The sequence below is a fragment of the Bufo bufo genome, chromosome 7 (genome assembly GCF_905171765.1).
Source record: "Bufo bufo chromosome 7, aBufBuf1.1, whole genome shotgun sequence".
Taxonomy (NCBI): Eukaryota; Metazoa; Chordata; class Amphibia; order Anura; family Bufonidae; genus Bufo; species Bufo bufo.
Window position 1 is genome coordinate 62,156,253 of NC_053395.1, and position 20,535 is coordinate 62,176,787.

At 43.3% G+C, this 20,535-nt stretch overlaps 1 protein-coding gene across 1 annotated transcript in view; it reads left to right on the forward strand.

Annotated features, from left to right (window-relative positions):
- ZC3H7A (zinc finger CCCH-type containing 7A) overlaps positions 1-20,535 on the forward strand; it is a 196,771-nt gene that overhangs the window by 39,889 nt on the left and 136,347 nt on the right. The window contains 3 exon segments of the mRNA XM_040440164.1: positions 10,243-10,253; positions 13,428-13,521; positions 13,524-13,585. Of these exon segments, the coding sequence (XP_040296098.1) occupies positions 10,243-10,253; positions 13,428-13,521; positions 13,524-13,585 (167 nt within the window).

The following is a 20,535-nucleotide window of genomic DNA, read 5'->3' on the forward strand; positions in this document are numbered from 1 at the left end:
GGCACTGCAACTATCATCCGGTGGCTACTTCTGTGTAGTGCCAGTCTCGGATGGGGAATGGGCTTCGCCATTCCCCCTTTTTCTTCCGTCTTTTCCTTCTCTAGCTCAGGGTTCACGGTCACTCTGCAAACCTTGGTAGCTCCTACGTTACTACTTCCCCTCATCTACGTTGATGCAGGGTATAGGTTCTGTGTTTTTTTCTTCCAACAGTGTTCCGGACCGACTGTTGGGCTGTGACGTTTTCCATATTCTGATTCTACAGGTGAATCCTACCCGTTGGTCCTGGGTGTAATACCCGTATCTACAACTACCTCTCAAGACTTGACTAATGACTGCCACGTCAGTCCGATGGTAGTCATGCCTTTTCACTGCACAGTCCGTGGCTAGACTACGAGACTTACCACGCCAGGCGGAGCGGGGGTGCTGTCACGACTCGCCACCGTTTATGGAGTTTCGTTCCTGGAACGGAACACCCCTTCTATTCTTTCTCCTCGAGGCAGGAGTTTTTCTCCCATCTTGGTCTGGTCGGAATTTCCGTTGAGCAGCGTTGCTACACCGTCAATACACGGTTGCTGACGGAACTCCTCACTGCCGGTGATTCTCATATCGTCTCTACTTCTACCTTTCCAATGTATTGATTCCTTGGCTTGCGGTTGGACACACCTCATTCAGGCGTTTTTTTATTGGTAGTTTATCAGCCAGCTTCTCAGTCTCCCCACAAGCCTCTTCGGCTCGTGGGACTTCGGTGGACCAATTACTGTTTCCGTGGAGCGCTTCCCTTTAGCAGGGGTGGATACTGCGGTCCTGGGTTTTTGGTTTAGCCCGTGGTTCTTGATGGGTCAGGTTCGGCGCTTTCTATCCTTTTCCAGCGTCCTCTGACCCACCTGGGCCCATAATAACCTTCCTTCAGGGAAGGGCACCTACGGTTCCTCAGTACCGTCCTCCTTTACCGCCTTGGGATCTGAACTTAGTCTTTCAGCTCTCCGGAATTCTCCCCTTGAACCCTTGCGGGAGATGTCTCTCCGACTCGGGTCCTGGAATGTCGTTTTTTCTTGTGGCTATCACATCCATCAGACGGGTGTCCGGGTTGGAGCGCTCTTTTGCAGAGAACCTTCTTGGTTCTTCACAGGGATAAGTGGTTCTCCGGCCCGTTCATTCCTTCTCCCGACGGTGGTCTCTGATTTCCATTTCAATTAAGAAATTGTCCTTCAGTCACTGTGTCCCTCCCCTTCACACCCTAGGGAAAGGGAGTTACACTATTTGGACGTTGTCGGTGCTCTGACGATTTATTTGCCAGCCTCCAGCTCCTTCCGGCGTACGGACTCCTCTTTTTTGTCATCCCGGAGGGTCCTCGCAAGGCATTGGCGGCCTCCAGGGTGGCAATTGCACGTCTGCAATTGCTGAAGCATACTGCACCCGGGGCAGGGTTCCGCCCTTCGGTGTCACGGCTCACTCCACCAGAGCGGTGGGCGCTCTTGGGCTCGGAGGATTCAAGGTTTGACTGTGCAGTTGTGCAAGGCGGCTACTGTCCTCCTTACGTACATTCAAAAAAATTTGCCAGGTGCATACTTATGCATCGGCGGGCGCTGCCTTGGGCCGCATGGTTTTGCAGGCGGCAGTTCTTAGTTGCCTGCAGGGGCGCTTGCTCCATGGGTCTGTGGTTTTCCCTCACTGTGGACTGCTCTTTGACGTCCCACGGTCTCTGTGTCCCCCAATGAATATGGGCGAGAAAACTAGATTTTTGTAAAACTTACCAGTAAAATCTCTTTCTCGCTCTTCATTGGGGGACACAGCACCCACCCAGTATTGTTGTTCGGCCACAGTTATGGCTGTTGCTGGTTAGAACCTGGTTCGGTTCTTGGCATAGTTGCTGTTACACGTTTTTTCGTTGGTTTACTTTCTTCTCCTACTGCTTCTCACAAACTGAAGCTCTCTCTCCCGGCTGGATGGTGTATAGCTGCCAGGGGAGGAGCTAACAGCTTTTACTAGCGTCAACGCCTCCTAGAGGACATAGCTATACCCACGGTCTCTGTGTCCCCCAATGAAGAGCGAGAAAGAGATTTTACTGGTAAGTTTTACAAAAATCTCGTTTTTGTAAAACTAAAATAAATGAAAAAGTAGACCTATTAGGTATCGCCGCGTCCATGAAAATCTGCTCTATAAAAATACCCCATGACCTAAACACTCAGATGAACATGGTCAAAAAAAAACGGTGCAAAAAAAAGGTCTTTTTTTTTTGTCACCTTACATCACAAAAAGTGTAATAGCAAGCGATCAAAAAGTCATATGCCCCCCAAAATAGTGCCAATAAAACCGTCCTCTCATCCAGCAAAAAATGTGCTCCTAAAACTGACTCTTAGACTATGAAGATACTAAAATGTTTTTGTTTTTTTTTGTTTAAAAAATAATATAGTGTAAAACCTAAATACATTTAAGATAAAGTAGACGTATTGGGTATCGCCGCGTCCGTAAGAATCTGCTCTATAAAAATACCCCATGATCTAACCCCTCAGATGAACACGGTCAAAAAAATAAAATAAAAACGGTGCCAAAACAGAAAGTTTTCCATTTTAATCCATTTGTCCAGTAACAAAGCAAGGGTTCACAGCCAAACAAAACTTAATATTTATTACCCTGATTCTGCACTTTACAGAACCACCCCATATGTGGTTGTAAAAACTGCTGTATGACCAAACGGCAGGGCGCAGAAGGAAAGGAACGCCATATGGTTTCTGGAAGGCAGATTTTGATGGCCTTTTTTTTTGGCACAATGTCCCATTTGAATAGAAACTCCATAAAAGTGACCCCATCTAAGAAACTACACCCCTCAAGGTATTCAAAAGTGATTTTACAAACTTTATTAACCCTTTAGGTGTTCCTCAGCAGTTTATGGCAAATAGAGATGAAATTTCAGAATTTCTATTTTTGGTAACCTTGCCTCACAAAAATGTAATATAGAGCAACCAAAAATCATATGTACCCTAAAAATAGTCACCTGCAAAACTGCCACCTTATCCCGTAGTTTCTAAAATGGGGTCACGTTTATGGAGTTTCTACTCTAGGGGTGCCTAAGGGGGGCTTCAAATGGGACATGGTGTAAATAAACCAGTCCAGCAAAATCTGCCTTCCAAAAACCACACGGTGCTCCTTTCCCTCTACGCCCTGCCGTGTGCCCGTACAGTAGTTTATGACCACATATGGGATGTTTCTGCAAACTACAAAATCGGGACAATAAATATTGTTTTGTTTGGCTGTTAACCCTTGCTTTGTTACTGGGAAAAATGGATTAAAATGGAAATGGAAATTCTGAAATTTTATCTCCATTTGCCATTAACTCTTGTGGAACACCTAAAGGGTTAACGACGTTTGTAAAATCAGTTTTGAATACCTTGAGGGGTGTAGTTTCTAGAATGGGGTCATTTTTGGGTGGTTTCTATTATGTAAGCCTCACAAAGTGACTTCAGACCTGAACTGGTCCTTAAAAAGTAGGTTTTTGAAAATTTCAGAAAAATTTCAAGATTTGCTTCTAAACTTCTAAGCCTTGTAACATGGAATCCTTTTTGAGATACTGTAGTGGCTGCCTGTGGATGTTCTTTCTTTTCCATCATCTGGGAAGCAGACAGACTTCTTATCTCTGCTGTCTGACATTATAAACACTCATTAAAGGATATGGATACCTTTTGTAAAAAAAAAAAAAAAAAAACATTTCTCAAATTGGTTCTATTTATCTATCTTTTTTTGTTTTTGTTCTACAGCCTGTTGTGCTTCCTATGCACAGCAGGCTTCTCTCAGTGAGTTTTCAGAGAATCCGTCATCTGACGGATTTTCTGTAACTCCTCCTGTGTAACTCCTCCTGTGTAACTCCTCCCCCTCCCCCGTAGTCAGGAGCGCTGTATCAGAAGCTGCCAGGTCTGGCACACATGAAGCCCCGCCTCTCACAGACATCTCTCTCACCAGGAGCAGCTCCAGACTACATTGTGGTTACCGGACCTGTGGTGATGTCACAGGCATGTGATCAGCCATGTGTGTGGGAGGAGTTAGGGGAACACAGGCTCCGTGTAGGACTGTGCTGGTGGAGAATTCAGAGGTACTTTATGTATGGAAGGTGTGTATAAAGCAGGGCTTTGTCAGTTTAACCAGTCTATTGTACAGTTGTCTGTATGTAATGTGCACACAGTAGGTCTATCTGTGTAATGGACATGTAGTAGAAATGTGTGGGCAATGTGTATATAGTGTGCGCTGTGTATGGCAGCATCAGGTGGGTGCTGTGTATGGCAGCGTCAGGTGGGCGCTGTGTATGGCAGCGTCAGGTGGGCGCTGTGTATGGCAGCGTCAGGTGGGCGCTGTGTATGGCAGCGTCAGGTGGGCGCTGTGTATGGCAGCGTCAGGTGGGCGCTGTGTATGGCAGCGTCAGGTGGGCGCTGTGTATGGCAGCAGTGGTCTTATATTTAGTGTATGATGTTGGATAAATGTAAAATTGTCTACATTAACGTCTGCATGGGTGACTAGCAGTGGTTTCCCTGAAGAAATATCAGCATTATAACGTTATGTGGGCCTATGCATTATATATGTTAGTTACCGCAAATTTGTACTCCTCCTCAGCTAAAAATATCCTTAAAATTGTTAATGGGAGTATTTTTACTCTTCTGGAAAAAATGTAGTGCGACCTCTGCTGTCAGCTGTAACATACAGCTGACAGTCTGCTTCAAACTGCAGACCTAACCCCTTCCATGCCATGGTCCTTAGGGAACGCCATAAAAAAAAAAAATTAAAAAACTTCGATGGAGTTGCAATTTTGCCCACCGCTCTTCCCACAAAATGGTGTGAAAAGTGATCAAAGGTTCTAATGTACCCCAAAATAGTACCAATCAAACCGTCATCTCATACCGCAAAAAATGAGCCCCTACCTAAGACAATCGTCCAAAAAATAAAAAAGATATGGCTTTCAGAAAATGGAAACACTAAAACATGATTTTTTTGTTACAAAAATGCTCTTATTGTGTAAAACCAAAATACTGTATTTTTCGCCCTATAAGACGTGGGGGGGAATAGCAGACCGTCTTATGGGGCAAAAGCTGCGGCCGTCGGGTGTATCGGCTGAGAGGGAGGATCGACTGGGGACCGGCGTCTGATTCTGTAATGGCAGCGGGGCCCGATGCAGTCACTGTATTCTACTACACCGGGCTCCGCTCACTGTAATATAATCATATCTAACTTGTGGGTATTGTTAAAGTATTCAAATCATCTGAAAGTCAGCGCTTGTACTACTTACTACTAACTTCTTGGCAGTCAGGAGGGCAGGCGCTCGCAGCGTAGCTCACTACGTCACGCTCCTACTCCGCCCACTTTATGAATTAAGCAGGCGGCGCAGGTGCATGACGTAGTGAGCTACGCTGCGAGCGCCCGCCCTCCTGACTGCCAAGAAGTTAGTAGTAAGTAGTACATACGCTGAATTTAAGATGATTTGAATACTTTAACAATACCCACAAGTTAGATATGATTATACTACAGTGAGCCGGGCCCGGTGTAGTAGAATACAGTGACTGCACCGGGCCCCGCTGCCATTACAGAAACAGATGCCGGCCCCCATTCACTACACTCGGACACTGTTATGGGGGATCTGTGGATGACACATTAGATAAGATGCTATATATGTGTCATCCACAGATGCCCCCATAACAGTGCAATCCACAGATGCCCCCACAATGATCCCCCATAACAGTGCCATCCACATATGCCCCATAACAGTGCCATCCACATATGCCCCATAAAAGTGCCATCCGCAGATGCCCCCATAAAAGTGCCATCCGCAGATGCCCCCATAAAAGTGCCATCCGCAGATGCCCCCATAAAAGTGCCATCCGCAGATGCCCCCATAAAAGTGCCATCCGCAGATGCCCCCATAAAAGTGCCATCCGCAGATGCCCCCATAAAAGTGCCATCCGCAGATGCCCCCATAAAAGTGCCATCCGCAGATGCCCCCATAAAAGTGCCATCCGCAGATGCCCCCATAACATTTTCTTATTTTCCTCCTCAAAAACCTAGGTGCATTTTATGGTCTGGTGCGTCTTATAGGGCGAAAAATAAGGTGTATATATTAAAAAAAAAACATACCTATTAGGTATCGCCACGTCTGTAACAACCTGCTCTATAAAATTATGACATGCACTAACCCGTCTGGTGAACGCCGTAAAAAAATAAAAAATAAACACCGTGCCAAAAAGGCCATTTCTTATTACCTTACAACACAAAAAGTGTAATACCAAGCGATCAAAAAGTCATATGTGGCCCAAAATGGTACCAATCTAACCATCATCTCATCCTGCATAAAATGAGCCCCTACATAAGACAATCATCCAAAAATAAAATAAAATATGGCTTTCAGAAAATGGAAACACAAAAACATTATTTTTTTGTTTAAAAAATGTTTTTATTGTATAAAAAAAAATAAATGCACATATTACGCATCACTGTGGCCGTACCAACCTGCTCTATCAAAATAGCACGTGATTCAATAAAAACAGTGCCAAAAAGCCATTTTTTTAATCACCTTACATCACAAAATGTGTAATACCAAGCAATCAAAAATTCATGTGTCCCAAAAATGATAACAATCAAACCATCATCTCTTCCAGCAAAAATTGAGAGCTAAGACAATTGCCCAAAAATAAAAAAAATATGGCTTTCAGAAAATGGAAACACAAAAACATGATTTTTTCCCCCAAATTTTTTTATTTTGTAAATCCAAAATAAAAATTAAAAAAATAGACATATAAGGTATCTCCACGTCGTTACGACCTGCTCTATAAACATATCACATTATCTACTCTGTCAAGTGAACATTGTAAAAAACAAAAAATGGAAACTCTGCCAGAACAGCCATTTTTTGGTTACCTTGCCTCGCAAAAAGAGTAAAATATATATATATATATATATATATATATATACATACACACAAACACAATGCACAACTACCTGTAGCAAAATATTTATATACTGCAGGAATAACCCTAATACATATATATCTACAGTGCTGCCCATAATTATTCATACCCCTGGAAAATTTTGACTTAAAGTTACTTTTAGTAATTTTTTTACGGGAAATGACATAGGTGTCTCCCAAAAGATAATAAGACGATGTACAAGAGGCATTATTGTGGGAAACATTTCTCAGCTTTTATTTACATTTGAGCAAAAAGTGTCCAGTCCAAAATTATTCATACCCTTCTCAATAATCAATAGAAAAGCCTTTATTGGCTATTACAGCAATCAAACACTTCCTATAATTGCAGACCAGCTTTTTGCATGTCTCCAGAGGTATTTTTGCCCATTCATCTTTAGCAATGAGCTCCAAATCTTTCAGGTTGGAGGGTCTTCTTGCCATCACCCTGATCTTTAGCTCCCTCCACAGATTCTCAATTGGATTCAAGTCTGGACTCTGGCTGGGCCACTCCAAAACGTTAATGTTGTTGTCTGCTAACCATTTCTTCACCACTTTTGCTGTGTGTTTTGGGTCATTGTCATGCTGAAATGTCCATTGGTGCCCAAGGCCAAGTTTCTCTGCTGACTGCCTGATGTTTTCATTGAGAATCCTCATGTATTGCTCTTTTTTCATGGTGCCGTTTACTGTGATTAGGTTCCCTGGTCCATTGGCTGAAAAACACCCCCAAAGCATTAGGTTCCCACCACCATGTTTGACAGTGGGGATGGTGTTCTTTGGGTTGAAGGCTTCTCCTTTTTTATGCCAAATGAAGGAAACATCATTGTGACCAAACAATAAAATTTTTGTTTCATCTGACCATAACACAGAAGACCTTAAAGGGCTTCTGTCACCCCACTAAAGTGATTTTTTTTTTTTTGGGGCTAGTTAAATTAGTTATATTGCGATATTTGACAATATAATTGTGTTACTTACTTTGATCCAGCAGTTTATTCAAAAAACGAAGTTTTATCATATGTAAATTCGGTCTCTACCAGCAAGTAGGGCGTCTACTTGCTGGTAGCTGCTGCAGAAATCCGCCCCCTCGTCGTGTTGATTGACAGGGCCAGCCGGGATCTCCTCCTCCGGCCAGCTCTGTCGGCATTTCAAAAATCGCGCGCCTGTGTTGATTCGGCGCAGGCGCTCTGAGATGAGGAGGCTCGTCTCCTCAGAACTCCCTCAGTGCGCCTGCGCCGATGACGTCTTCTATTTCGGTGATGTCATCGGCGCAGGCGCACTGAGGGAGTTCTGAGGAGACGAGCCTCCTCATCTCAGAGCGCCTGCGCCGAATCAACACAGGCGCGCGATTTTTGAAATGGCCGGAGGAGGAGGAGATCACGGCTGGCCCTGTCAATCAACACGACGAGGGGGCGGATTTCTGCAGCAGCTACCAGCAAGTAGCCGCCCTACTTGCTGGTAGAGACCGAATTTGCATATTATAAAACTTCGTTTTTTGAATAATCTGCTGGATCAAAGTAAGTAACACAATTATATTTTCATATATCGCAATATAACTAATTTAACTAGCCCCAAAAAAAAAATCACTTTAGTGGGGTGACAGAAGCCCTTTAAGTCTTCTTCTTTGTCCAGATGAGCTTTTGCAAGCTCTGGAGAAGTGGCGTCCTCCTTGGTCTGCATCCGTGGAACCCAGCAGTGTGCAGTGTCCGTTGGATTGTCTGCCTTGAGACATTGCCACCAGCAGAGCCCAGATTCACCAGGATGGCCTTGGTGGTGATCCTTGGATTCTTTTTCACCTCTCTAACTATCCTCCTGGCCAGCACAGGTGTCACTTTTGGCTTCCGACCACGTCCTCTGAGATTTTCCACAGTGCGGAACATCTTGTATGCCTCTTGTACATCGTCTTATTATCTTTTGGGAGACACCTATGTCATTTCCCGTCAAAAAAATTGCTTGCTGGTTGAATAAAAGTAACTTTAAGGGTCCATTCACACGTCCGCAATTCTGTTCCGCATTTTGCAGAACTGAATTGCGGATCCATTAACTTCCATGGTATCCGCACTTCCGGGTCCGCAATTCCGTTCCCGAAGAAAATAGAACATTTCCTATTCTTGTCCGCAATTGCGGACAAGAATAGGCATTTTCTATTAAGTGCCGGCGATGTGCGGTCCGCAAAATGCGGAACGCACATTGCCGGTGTCCATGTTTTGCAGTTCCACGGATCCGTGGATCCGCAAAACACACACGGACGTAATTATGGGCAGCACTGTGTGGGTGTGTGTGTGTGTGTATATGTGTGTGTGTATATATATATATATATATATATATATATATATAACAATGCAGCAGCACTCTGCAAACACAAATAAAGTACAATAATGCCATAATTATAGAAAACATTCTGGTGCTAATGCTACGCTTATTTTGCAAATTTGAGATTCTTGACAAATACATTTTGTACAAAATTATTTGGGCCCGTCTGCCAAACGTCAAGGCGATCTCTATAAGACGGGAACCTAACACTAAATCCTACCTGTTATGTTCCACATGCATGGGTCCACTCTGCTTTTTACCATTTTTGGTGCCATAACGGCCTTCATTAAATCCAGGGATGCAGGTACCAACATGCATGCTGAGTGTATATATATATATATATATATATATATATATATATATATACACCTAAAGAATTATTAGGAACACCTGTTCTATTTCTCATTAATGCAATTATCTAGTCAACCAATCACATGGCAGTTGCTTCAATGCATTTAGGGGTGGTCCTGGTCAAGACAATCTCCTGAACTCCAAACTGAATGTCAGAATAGGAAAGAAAGGTGATTTAAGCAATTTTGAGCGTGGCATGGTTGTTGGTGCCAGACGGCCGGTCTGAATATTTCACAATCTGGTCAGTTACTGGGATTTTCACGCACAACCATTTCTAGGGTTTACAAAGAATGGTGTGAAAAGGGAAAAACATCCAGTATGCGGCAGTCCTGTGGGCAAAAATGCCTTGTGGATGCTAGAGGTCAGAGGAGAATGGGCCGACTGATTCAAGCTGATAGAAGAGCAACGTTGACGGAAATAACCACTTGTTACAACCGAGGTATGCAGCAAAGCATTTGTGAAGCCACAACACGCACAACCTTGCGGCGGAAGGGCTACAACAGCAGAAGACCCCACCGGGTACCACTCATCTCCACTACAAATAGGAAAAAGAGGCTACAATTTGCACGAGCTCACCAAAATTGGACTGTTGAAGACTGGAAAAATGTTGCCTGGTCTGATGAGTCTCGATTTCTGTTGAGACATTGAAATGGTAGAGTCCGAATTTGGCGTAAACAGAATGAGAACATGTATCCATCCTCTGATGGCTACTTCCAGCAGGATAATGCACCATTCACAAAGCTCGAATCATTGCAAATTGGTTACTGAACATGACAATGAGTTCACTGTACTAAAATGGCCCCCACAGTCACCAGATCTCAACCCAATAGAGCATCTTTGGGATGTGGTGGAACGGGAGCTTCGTGCCCTGGATGTGCATCCCTCAAATCTCCATCAACTGCAAGATGCTATCCTATCAATATGGGCCAACATTTCTAAAGAATGCTATTAGCACCTTGTGGAATCAATGCCACGTAGAATTAAGGCAGTTCTGAAGGCAAAAGGGGGTCCAACACCGTATTAGTATGGTGTTCCTAATAATTTTTTAGGTTAGTGTATATAGCAGCACATCAGGCCAAATATCAATATGGAGGTGCAGGCCAATGGATCCGGCTAGAAATCCAGAACAATATAAGAATTAAAAAAAAATGGCAGCACTCTCACAAAAAATGAGTGAAAAGAAAAACACTTTATTCACCCCTGTGGTCGCAACAAGGGATGAGCGAACTTGTGTTTCAAGTTTGGCGTACAAGGTTCAGCTTCGGGTTATGTAAGAATTTCGTCATGGATTCTGCTACCACGGACCAGAACTAAGGGTTCATTCACACGTCCGCATAATGGGTTCGCATTTTGCGGAAGGGGTGCGGACCAATTATTTTCAATGGGGCCCGCAAAGAAAAAAGAGTTTGTCCGCAGCCACGGACAAGAATAGGCATTTCTATCATATTGCCGGCCATGTGCGGATCGCAAAACGGTTGCGGACATGTGAATGGACCCTTATGGTCCGTGGTAGCGGAATCCATAACGGAATTCTTAGATAACCTGAACCTTGTACGCTGAACTTGAAACACAAGTTCACTCAACACTAGTCGCAATGTTTTCGCTCATAGCTTGAAAAAAAGACTGTGAATGAGCTGAAAACATTGCGACCACAGGAGTGAATAAAGTGTTTGAGAGTGTGGACATTTTTTTTCATATATATATCCGTCAAACACGGATGCAACACGGATGGCATCTGTGGTTTTCACGGACCCATAGACTATAATGGGCGTGATGGATCTGTGAACACAGACAAAATAGAGCATGCATCCGTGCTAAAAAAAAACGACCCATGGACCATGCTAAAATACTGCTGCGTGAATACACACATTAAAATGAATAGGGACTTGTGCTGTCCGTGGAGAACACGTACAGCACACGTCCGTGAAACACTGATGTGTGAATGAGGCTTAATGAAGTTAGGTTTTCTTGTATTAGATTACTGTCAAATGCCTGGAGTACAGATCACAAAATAAGTGCCAAGTGTTGAGACTGAGACTAAGAATAATGGGAGAGTTGAGGTTTGATTATAATTGTCATTCTGGGTCAATACATTACAAGTAAAGCATAGTATCTACAAAGCTACTCAGCTTTTTAAGTAGAGTAATTCCATATATAATATTATGTGTAGAATATTATGAATTTTGTAAAATGTTGTTTAAATGTGGACATAAGTTATATTATATACAGTGAGGAACAGAAGTATTTGAACACCCTGCGATTTTGCGGGTTCTCCCACTTAGAAATTATGGAGGGGTCTGAAATTCACATTGTATATGCATTCCCACTCTGAGAGACAGAATAAAAATAAAAATAAATCAGGAAATCACATTGTATGATTTTTAAAAAATGTTTTTGTCTTGCACTGCTGAACATAAGTATTTGAACACCTGAGAAACCGCAAGAATTTGGTCTCTCAAAGACCTGTTACTTTGCCTTTAAAAAGTCCACCTCTACTCCACTCATTAATCTAACTTAGTAGCACCTGTCTGAGCTCTTTAAAGACACCTGTCCACCCCACAGTCAGTCAGACGCCAACTACTACCATGGGCAAGACCAAAGAGCTGTCCAAAAGACACCAGAGAAAAAATTGTGGACCTCCACAACGCTGGAAAGGGCTATGGGGGCAATTGCAAGAAGCTTGGTGAAAATAGATCAACTGTTGGAGCAATTGTTAGAAAATGGAAGAGGCTAAAGACGACTGTCAGTCTCCCTCGGACTGGGGCTCAATGCAAGATCTCACCCGTGTTGTATCACTGATGATAAGCAAGGTGAGGAATCAGCCCAGAACTACAAGGGGAGGAGATGGTCAATGACATGAAGAGAGCTGGGACCACGGTTTCAAAGGTCACTGTTGGTAGAAATCATGCATTGCACGGAAGGTTCCCCTGCTCAATTTATCACATGTCCAGGCCCGTCTGAAGTTTGCCAATGACCATCTGGATGATCCAGAGGAGACATGGGAGAAAGTCATGTGGTCAGATGAGACCAAAGTAGAACTTTTTGATCTAAACTTCACTCGTCGTGTTTGGAGGAAAAAGAAGGATGAGTTACATCCCAAGAACACCATCCCTACTGTTGAAGCATGGGGGTGGTAGCATCATGCTTTGGGGGTGGCTTTTCTGCGAAGGGGACAGGACGACAGCACTGTATTAAGGAGAGGGTGAATGGGGCCCTTTTATTGTTGAGATTTTGAGCAACAACCTCCTTCCCTCAGTTCAGAGCATCGAAGATGGGTCGTGGCACACAGCCAGGATAACCAAGGAGTGTCTCCGTAAGAAGCATATCAAGGTTCTGGCCTAGCCAGTCTCCAGACCTAAATGCAATAGAACATTTTTGGAGGGAGCTGAAACTCTGTGTTGCTCCGCGACAGCCCCGAAACCTGACAGATCTAGAGGAGATCTGTGTGGAGGAGTGGGCCACAATCCGTGTTGCAGTGTGTGCAAACCTGGTCAAGAACTACAGGAAACGTTTGACCTCTGTAATTGCAAACAAAGGCTTCTGTACCAAATATTAACACAGATTTTCTCAGGTGTTTAGATACTTATGTTCAGCAGTGCAAGACAAATACATTCTTTAAAAATCATACAATGTGATTTCCAGATTTTTTTTATTTTTTTTTATTCTGTCTCTCATAGTGGGAATGCACCTACAATGTGAAATTCAGACCCCTCCATGATTTCTAAGTGGGAGAACTTGCAAAATCGCAGGGTGTTTAAATACTTATGTTCCTCACTGTATTTTGGTAAGGGTCATGCAACTGATATACTACTGCTTCTCTATCTAGAGTTTCCATGAAGATGCTTTGAAAGATTGTGAAGATGCTTTACGTATTAATGACAGAAATCTTAGGGCGCTGTATTGCAAGTCCAAAGCCTTATTTCTCTAGAGAGATACAAGGATGCTTATGAAGCAGTTGGAAAGTGCTCTATCATTGCACCAAAGGTAAGTGGAGCTAAAAACTCCATGCGTGAATTTTCAAATTTGAGCATTTCATTAAAGGGGATTGGGCACTATATATTACTAGATGCACATGTGCTGGAAACATACATTCAGCTAATAATAAGCATTATTAACTATCAGCGCCAAGGGGTTTTCCATCCGAATAGGTCATCAGTATCACATTGTTGGGAGTCCTTGCACCCCTACTGATCAGCTTGTTGGGGAAGCCTCTGGCATTGGAAACTACAGTGGATGAAGCTGGAAGCAGCATGCCAGCCACTATGTAGTCGCCATGCTGGGGTACTGCAGCTCGGCTCCCATTCAAGTGAGTGGAAGCTTGAGTGGCCAGTATGCTTTTTGACATTCCTCAGCTGCTAATTGGTGGGGGTGCTGTGTGTTGAATCTCCACCAATCGATATTATATATTAAGTACCAGAGAACTCTTTGACCAGTCCCAGGATGGTGGCATGTGCTTGTTCCCTATCTGTCTGCAGTGTAAGTGAAAAATTATCTGGTACCTGCAGCGTTATTGTACATTCATGGTGCTAACATTTGGGGCTTTGTTTCTCAGATCCTGCCAGGTCCTGCCTAGTAAAAGCTTAGACAGACCGATTTAACAGGCAATTGTCGGGAAGGAAGAATACCCCCCAAACTCTGATGTGATAAAGGGGTTTGGCTAATAGGGCAGGATCAATAGGGGAGACGTTTTCTTTATATATTCTAGGCATCTTCATCTGCGCATGCGGCTGTTATCAGTTTCAATCTGTTACTGTTGAAGACGCCTGTTATACACCAAAGTATAACTTGCGATTTAGCAATTGAAACTAGAGGTCCTATAGACACCCTGAGAATGAGGGACAATTAAAATGTGTAGAGTGTTTTTATTTATTATGTTGGCTTGCAAAAGCCAACATATTGATATTCGATTGTCAAAAAGCGTTTCAGCTTATTCTTCTTATTATTATTCTTAGTCGCGTTTTATATACGCTACTCCTATACATTTTTGGGGCTACAAATTTATAAGCGATCCCACCCCCGGGGCCCCCGTGGCGGACCCCGGAAGCCCCCTTTTTTCCCATAGACTTTGACAGGGTACATTTTCAAATCGCTCCCACTCGCCAGGCTTTGACGCTAAAGTCACCAAACTTGGGTCACTTAGTCATGGGGTCAACCCGAAAATTTCTGGCACATTTCGCGGACCCCAAAATGTGGGCGGGGCCACACAGAACCAATCAAAATCTCCCCATTGACTGTAATGAGACGTTCAAATTGCTACTCCTCCCACATTTTTAGGAGTACAAATTCCAAACTTTGCAGACTTGGTTGGCACCCACCCGAGTACCTTGCTTGTGCTTTGTTAACCGATCCCACCCTCTGGGCCCTCGGACGGGCCCCCAAAATCCACGTTTTTCCCATTGACTTTGACAGGGAAAATTTCAAATCGCTCCCAGTCCGCACAGTTTGAAACTAAACTCACCAAACTTGGGTCACATAGTCATGGGTCAACGCGCAATTTGTTAGAACATTTGGAGACCCTAAAATGTGGGCGGGGCCAACACAGAACCAATCAAATTCTCCCCATTGACTATAATGAGACGTTCAAATTGCTACTCCTCCCACAGATTTAGGAGTATAAATACCGAACTTTGCACTCTTGGTCGGTACATACACGAGTATCTTGCTTGTGCTTTGTTAACCGATCCCACCCTCCGGGGCCCTGGGGCGGGCCCCCGAAAACCTCTTTTTTTCCCATAGAGTTTTATTGGAAAAATGCAAACGTTTGTCACTCATACAGCTTCGGAGTGAAACTCACCAAAATGGGTCACTTAGTCATGGGGTCAACCTGAAAATTTATGTCACATTTTGGGGACATTAAAAATGGGCGGAGCTACAAACATCCATCAGATTTTCCCTATTGACTTCAATGAGAAAATTTTAAATTGCTGCCATTTCAACATTGTTAATGGCAGGGTTGTTGAACTTAAAGAAGACCTTTCACCAGAATAAAGTATGTAAACTGACTATACAGACGTGTAGAGCGGCGCCCAGGGATCCCCCTGCACTTACTATTATCCCCGGGCGCCGCTCCGTTCCCCGGTTATAGCCTCCGGTATAGTCATAGTTAGGCTCCACCCAGGGGAACCTGCCGGCGTCTCTTTCTCCTATGCTGTAGCGCTGGCCAATCGCAGCGCTCAGCTCATAGCCAGGGCCCTTTAAGGTGTTGTAACTCACGCACCAGGTTAGGGTACTTTCACACTAGCGTTTTTCTTTTCCGGCGTTGAGTTCCGTCCTAGGGGCTCAAATCCGGAAAAGAACTGATCAGTTTTATCCCCATGCATTCTGAATGGAGAGTCAGTCCTTCAGGATGCATCAGGATGTCTTCAGTTCAGTCTTTTTGACTGATCAGGCTTTTCAGAAAAACGTAGCATGCAGTATTTTTCCTCCGGCCAAAAAGCCAGTAACACTTGACTGAACGCCGGATCAGGCCTTTTTTCCCATTGACTTGCATTAACGCCGATCTGGCACTGTGTGTTCAGTCAAAACGGATCAGGCTTTTGCATGTTAAACCCGAAAAATGTGAAAAAAAAGTTAAAGTCCATAAATGGCGGATCCGTTTTTTTCCAATGCATTTTTTCATTGTGATCAAAATCCTGATCAGGATTCAAATGTAATCCGTTTTCCACACGTTTTTTCCGATCCGGCGGCAGTTTCGGTGTCGAATTGAACGCCGGATTAAAACAACGCTAGTGTGAAAGTAGCCTTAGGAATGCCAGAGTGGTGTAATGTCTCTGTATGGTAGTGGGTATAGTGTCAACGGTGTCTCCTACCTGGAGTACGGCTGGACTCCTGGATCCTGGATCACTTGCAATAAAATGAGTGTGGTGCTAGTAGGAGTAATAGAGGGATTTGCAGCAGTAATTGAGATCCAGACCTTTGGTAAAGTTCAAACTTGTCTTTACTGATGGTAACTTTCATCCAAGCAAGATACAGCTTTAGTCTTAGGTCCCCAGCAGATATTGGCATGGTTGGCTAGGAATTTCTGCTCTCTCATGTACCCGTAGCTTGCAGGAAAGGACGTCTGCTTGTTAGCTTTATACTGTGGCAGGAATTTGGCTTCTACACTTTCTATCTTCTGCTTTATGGGGACTGACTAGCTGAGGAGGAATATGGCTTCTCCTGGGTCTCTGGACTGTACTCACAGTTATCTTCACAGTGTATGCTTTCTTCCTGGAATTCAGGAGTTGTCTGCTTGCTTCTTCCACTGAGGCTGCAAGGCTCAGGCTGGGGATGATGATCAATGTCTTAGCCGAGACAAGATCCTGGCTTTATTCCCTATATCTGGGAGCTCCAACACGCACAGCTTTACCCTAGCAGGGGTGGGTGGCACACTGACTTAACTTCCTTCCCTCACCATGAGCAGGATATGGACACATTACTACACAACAAGTCTGCAGCTAGTATGGGCAAACATGTCCGGATGCTCATAATTCAATACAACAACAACAAGAGAGTATATATAATTCAATCAATATAAAATATATATTATTGATAATTTTTTAAAAGAGTGTAAAAACACTGTCATAACAACATAAAGTACGAGTTTCCAAAGTGTAGTAACCACATCTATAGCGTCAAATTACTTGTGCAATAAAGCCACAACTTGGAAACTCGTACATTATGTTTATGACAGTGTTTGTACACGCGTTTAAAATTATCAATAAATATTTATTTTATATTGATGGAATTAATGAATTAATATACTCTCTTGGTTTGTTGTTGTAAGGATATGGACACAGTTCACTCTGCTTAGAGAGGGGGGAGCCAAGCTGGAATGAACTAAACTGAACCTAGCTCCTTGCCAGAACATTGCTGCCACCTGCTGGTAAACATAAAGAATGACAACAATATAGATTTAACAAGGCTTATAATGCACAGTTGTGAGGTTATTATGTAAAATTATATCAGATGACAAAGTTAATTCTCTTAGCAGATTGTAGCGGGGTAAAAGTTTCGTAACACAACTGGGGAGTTACACATGGGGAAAGTTTAATGAATCATAAAATAGTGTCCTGCATTTTGGAATACAGTATGAAGGCCTCACGTGTCCCGTGATGTGGATAGCCACTCTATAGGTATTCTAGACGGTTGTATGGGGAATTTAGGCGAGACGGCACCTGGATGGTGTAGCCTCCAAACTTTTCAGTAAATGGAAGTCCTTTTTCAGGGAGGTGATGAGGTGCTGATCACCATTTTTGGTCATGATAACTTCTTTGGGAAGCCCCACTACGGAATCTCGTGGTGACAAAGGCTTTTGGGTGAGGGGTATTAGTTTTCCTCCTTGCTGCCAAGGTGTGCTGCGAGAGGTCTGCAAAGAGTGTTACCTCTTGGAAGGGGTCAGTAGCTTGCCTTTCTTTCTTACCGCCTGCATGAGCTGCTCCTTTATGTGATAAAAAGTGGGATACGTGAAATTGTATCCCTTGGTACTGAGTCAGGGAGAGATTTAGGCTTTGGTATCTGTAGCATGGAGTGTAGTGATGATCAGTTTCTTGAGAAATTTGACCAAGTTGGCTGGTGATACGGATTCTGGAATGTTGCGGAATTTTACATTGTTCCGCCGGTTGCGGTCCGCCATTTTGAAATTCATGGACTCCATTTCCGCCTGTCTCGCGGTGGCGGGATTGCGAGCGCCATTGTTTGCCGTCGAAAAAAGGTATAAGAAGCTTAGAAGCTTCTTTCTTACCCCGCTTGGGCATCTTTTGTGGAGTGGGGTTCTTAAAGGGGTTGATGGTTGCCAAGTTTTTGGTCATCCACTGCTTTATAAGTCGCTTTTGCAGGATGCCTGAAGGGAGCTCTTGAGCTAAGCAGTTATTGCGCTCCCAGTCCAGGCCACGCCCCCCGTATATATATATATATATATATATATATATTTAACGTGTATAAATATATATATTTACAGTTCATGTGTATAAATATATACATAGAAGAAAATAATATACTGTAAACTTGTATTGTTTTAATAAATTTATTTAATCATAATACCGTATATAGGAGTTTTCAGTCGCCGCCACTGTAGTTCAGTACAGACACACAGTTCAGAAAGTTCAGAAAGGTAAATGGAACAGAGAGATAGAGATAGGAAGTAGGCAGAGTCAGTAGTAGTTGCCTATTTTTTTATATTAATATTATAATTAAATCCCAAATATTATAATTGATATGTCCTATAAAAAGGGCACTGTAGGGTGCTCTATTACTAATGAAGGGAATTATTATTGGTGGGGCTTTGAGGAGCACAATTACTATAGGGGGAACTATGTCTTTGGCACTATTATTTCTTCTGGATAGTATTTGGGGGTATTGGGGAGCACAGAGAGCAGCAAGATAAATCTTGTGGGACTTGAGGATGGGGAGAATGATAGAAAAGTGAGGAACCTAAGATGTCTATGCGTTAATCTCTGCAGAGATGGGGCACGGCTGAAATAAGTTGTGTAGGAGAAAATGAAAGAAAACATCTACATCAGAGTAGACGTCACCTGGGAGGCTCTGGATGTGAGAAGTATGTGCTGCTGTATAGTCCTGTATGTTTGATAGTGTCTATGCAGCAAGTAAAGCAATTAAGGCTACTTTCACACTTGCGGTAGCAGGGTCCGGCATTCTGTTCTAGTGGGGGAACAGCCTGCCGGATCCGTGCTAACGCTAGCCCACCATGCCACCAGAAGTCTGCTCCGGCCCCAATCACTATAATGCCTGCCAGACCCTGCTATCGCAAGAGTGAAAGTAGCCTAAAATCTTTAGTGCTAATGTGAGCGGTGGGGTGTGGACTGGAGCCATATGCATTGGGGCTTGGGCCCTGGATCTTTTGAGACCCCAGCAATGCCCCTGATTGGTGGTGTTTTATAATTTTTATACATTTTTTTTATTTATTTTTTAAGATTTCTTTTAATTGCTGATTTCTCCTGTAACAGAGGCCAACATATTAGCCCCAGCTAAGGGGGAATACTGCTTCTGCAGCTGCATGATGTCCTTGCAACTGCTAAGGCTACTTTCACATCTGCATTTTTTCTGGATCTATCATGGATCAGCAAAAACGCTTATGTCATGATAATACAACCTTCTGCATCCATTACGAACGGATCCGATTGTATTATCTCTAAAATAGCCATGACGGATCCGTCTCTAAAACCATTGTAAGTCAAGGGGGGGGCGGATCTTTTTTTTTGTGTCAGAGAAAACGAATCTGTCACAATTGAGAGTCATAATGGATCCGCCTTGCTCTGCATCCCAGGACGCACTCAAAAGCTCTGCTTGCAGTGTTTTTGTGTGCGTCATTGGAACACAATGAAACAGAATGGAATGCATTTTGGTGCACTCTGTTCCCTTCAGTTCAGTTTTGTCCCCATTGACAATGAATGGGGACAAAACTGAAGCGTTTTCCCCACTTTTGAGATCCTATGACGGATCTCAATAAGTGAAAGTGCAGATGTGAAAGTATCCTAACTTTGCAAGGACACTCAGAAATGTCCTTGTGTAGTTAAATGCAACACCCCCCCCAGATGTATATAAATGGGCAGTCAACAACGGGTTAACATTGCCCAGTTTAATGAAGGCATTCTTCATAAGACAATTAACGCGATCATCTAGTTCAAGTAGAATTGCCTCTCCACTCGTTTTAAGGGTCCCCGCAGGGGATTACAATAAAGTAATATGGCAATATATTGTAAGATTACAATATAGTCACATACAGCATGCAAAGAGCATGTAGTATTGAACATGGTAAACAACTTATTAGAATGCAAGCAGTCAAATTCAAGAGATATGTGTCCTTGTCTTCTGTCTTCTTTTAATGTGGGGGTGTTGATGGTAGGCTCGACGGGTCCTGAAGATATGAGGTCTTCTTGTTAAAAAAGTTTTTATGCGTATATAAGTATAATTTTCTCAAGCACAACAGAATATAT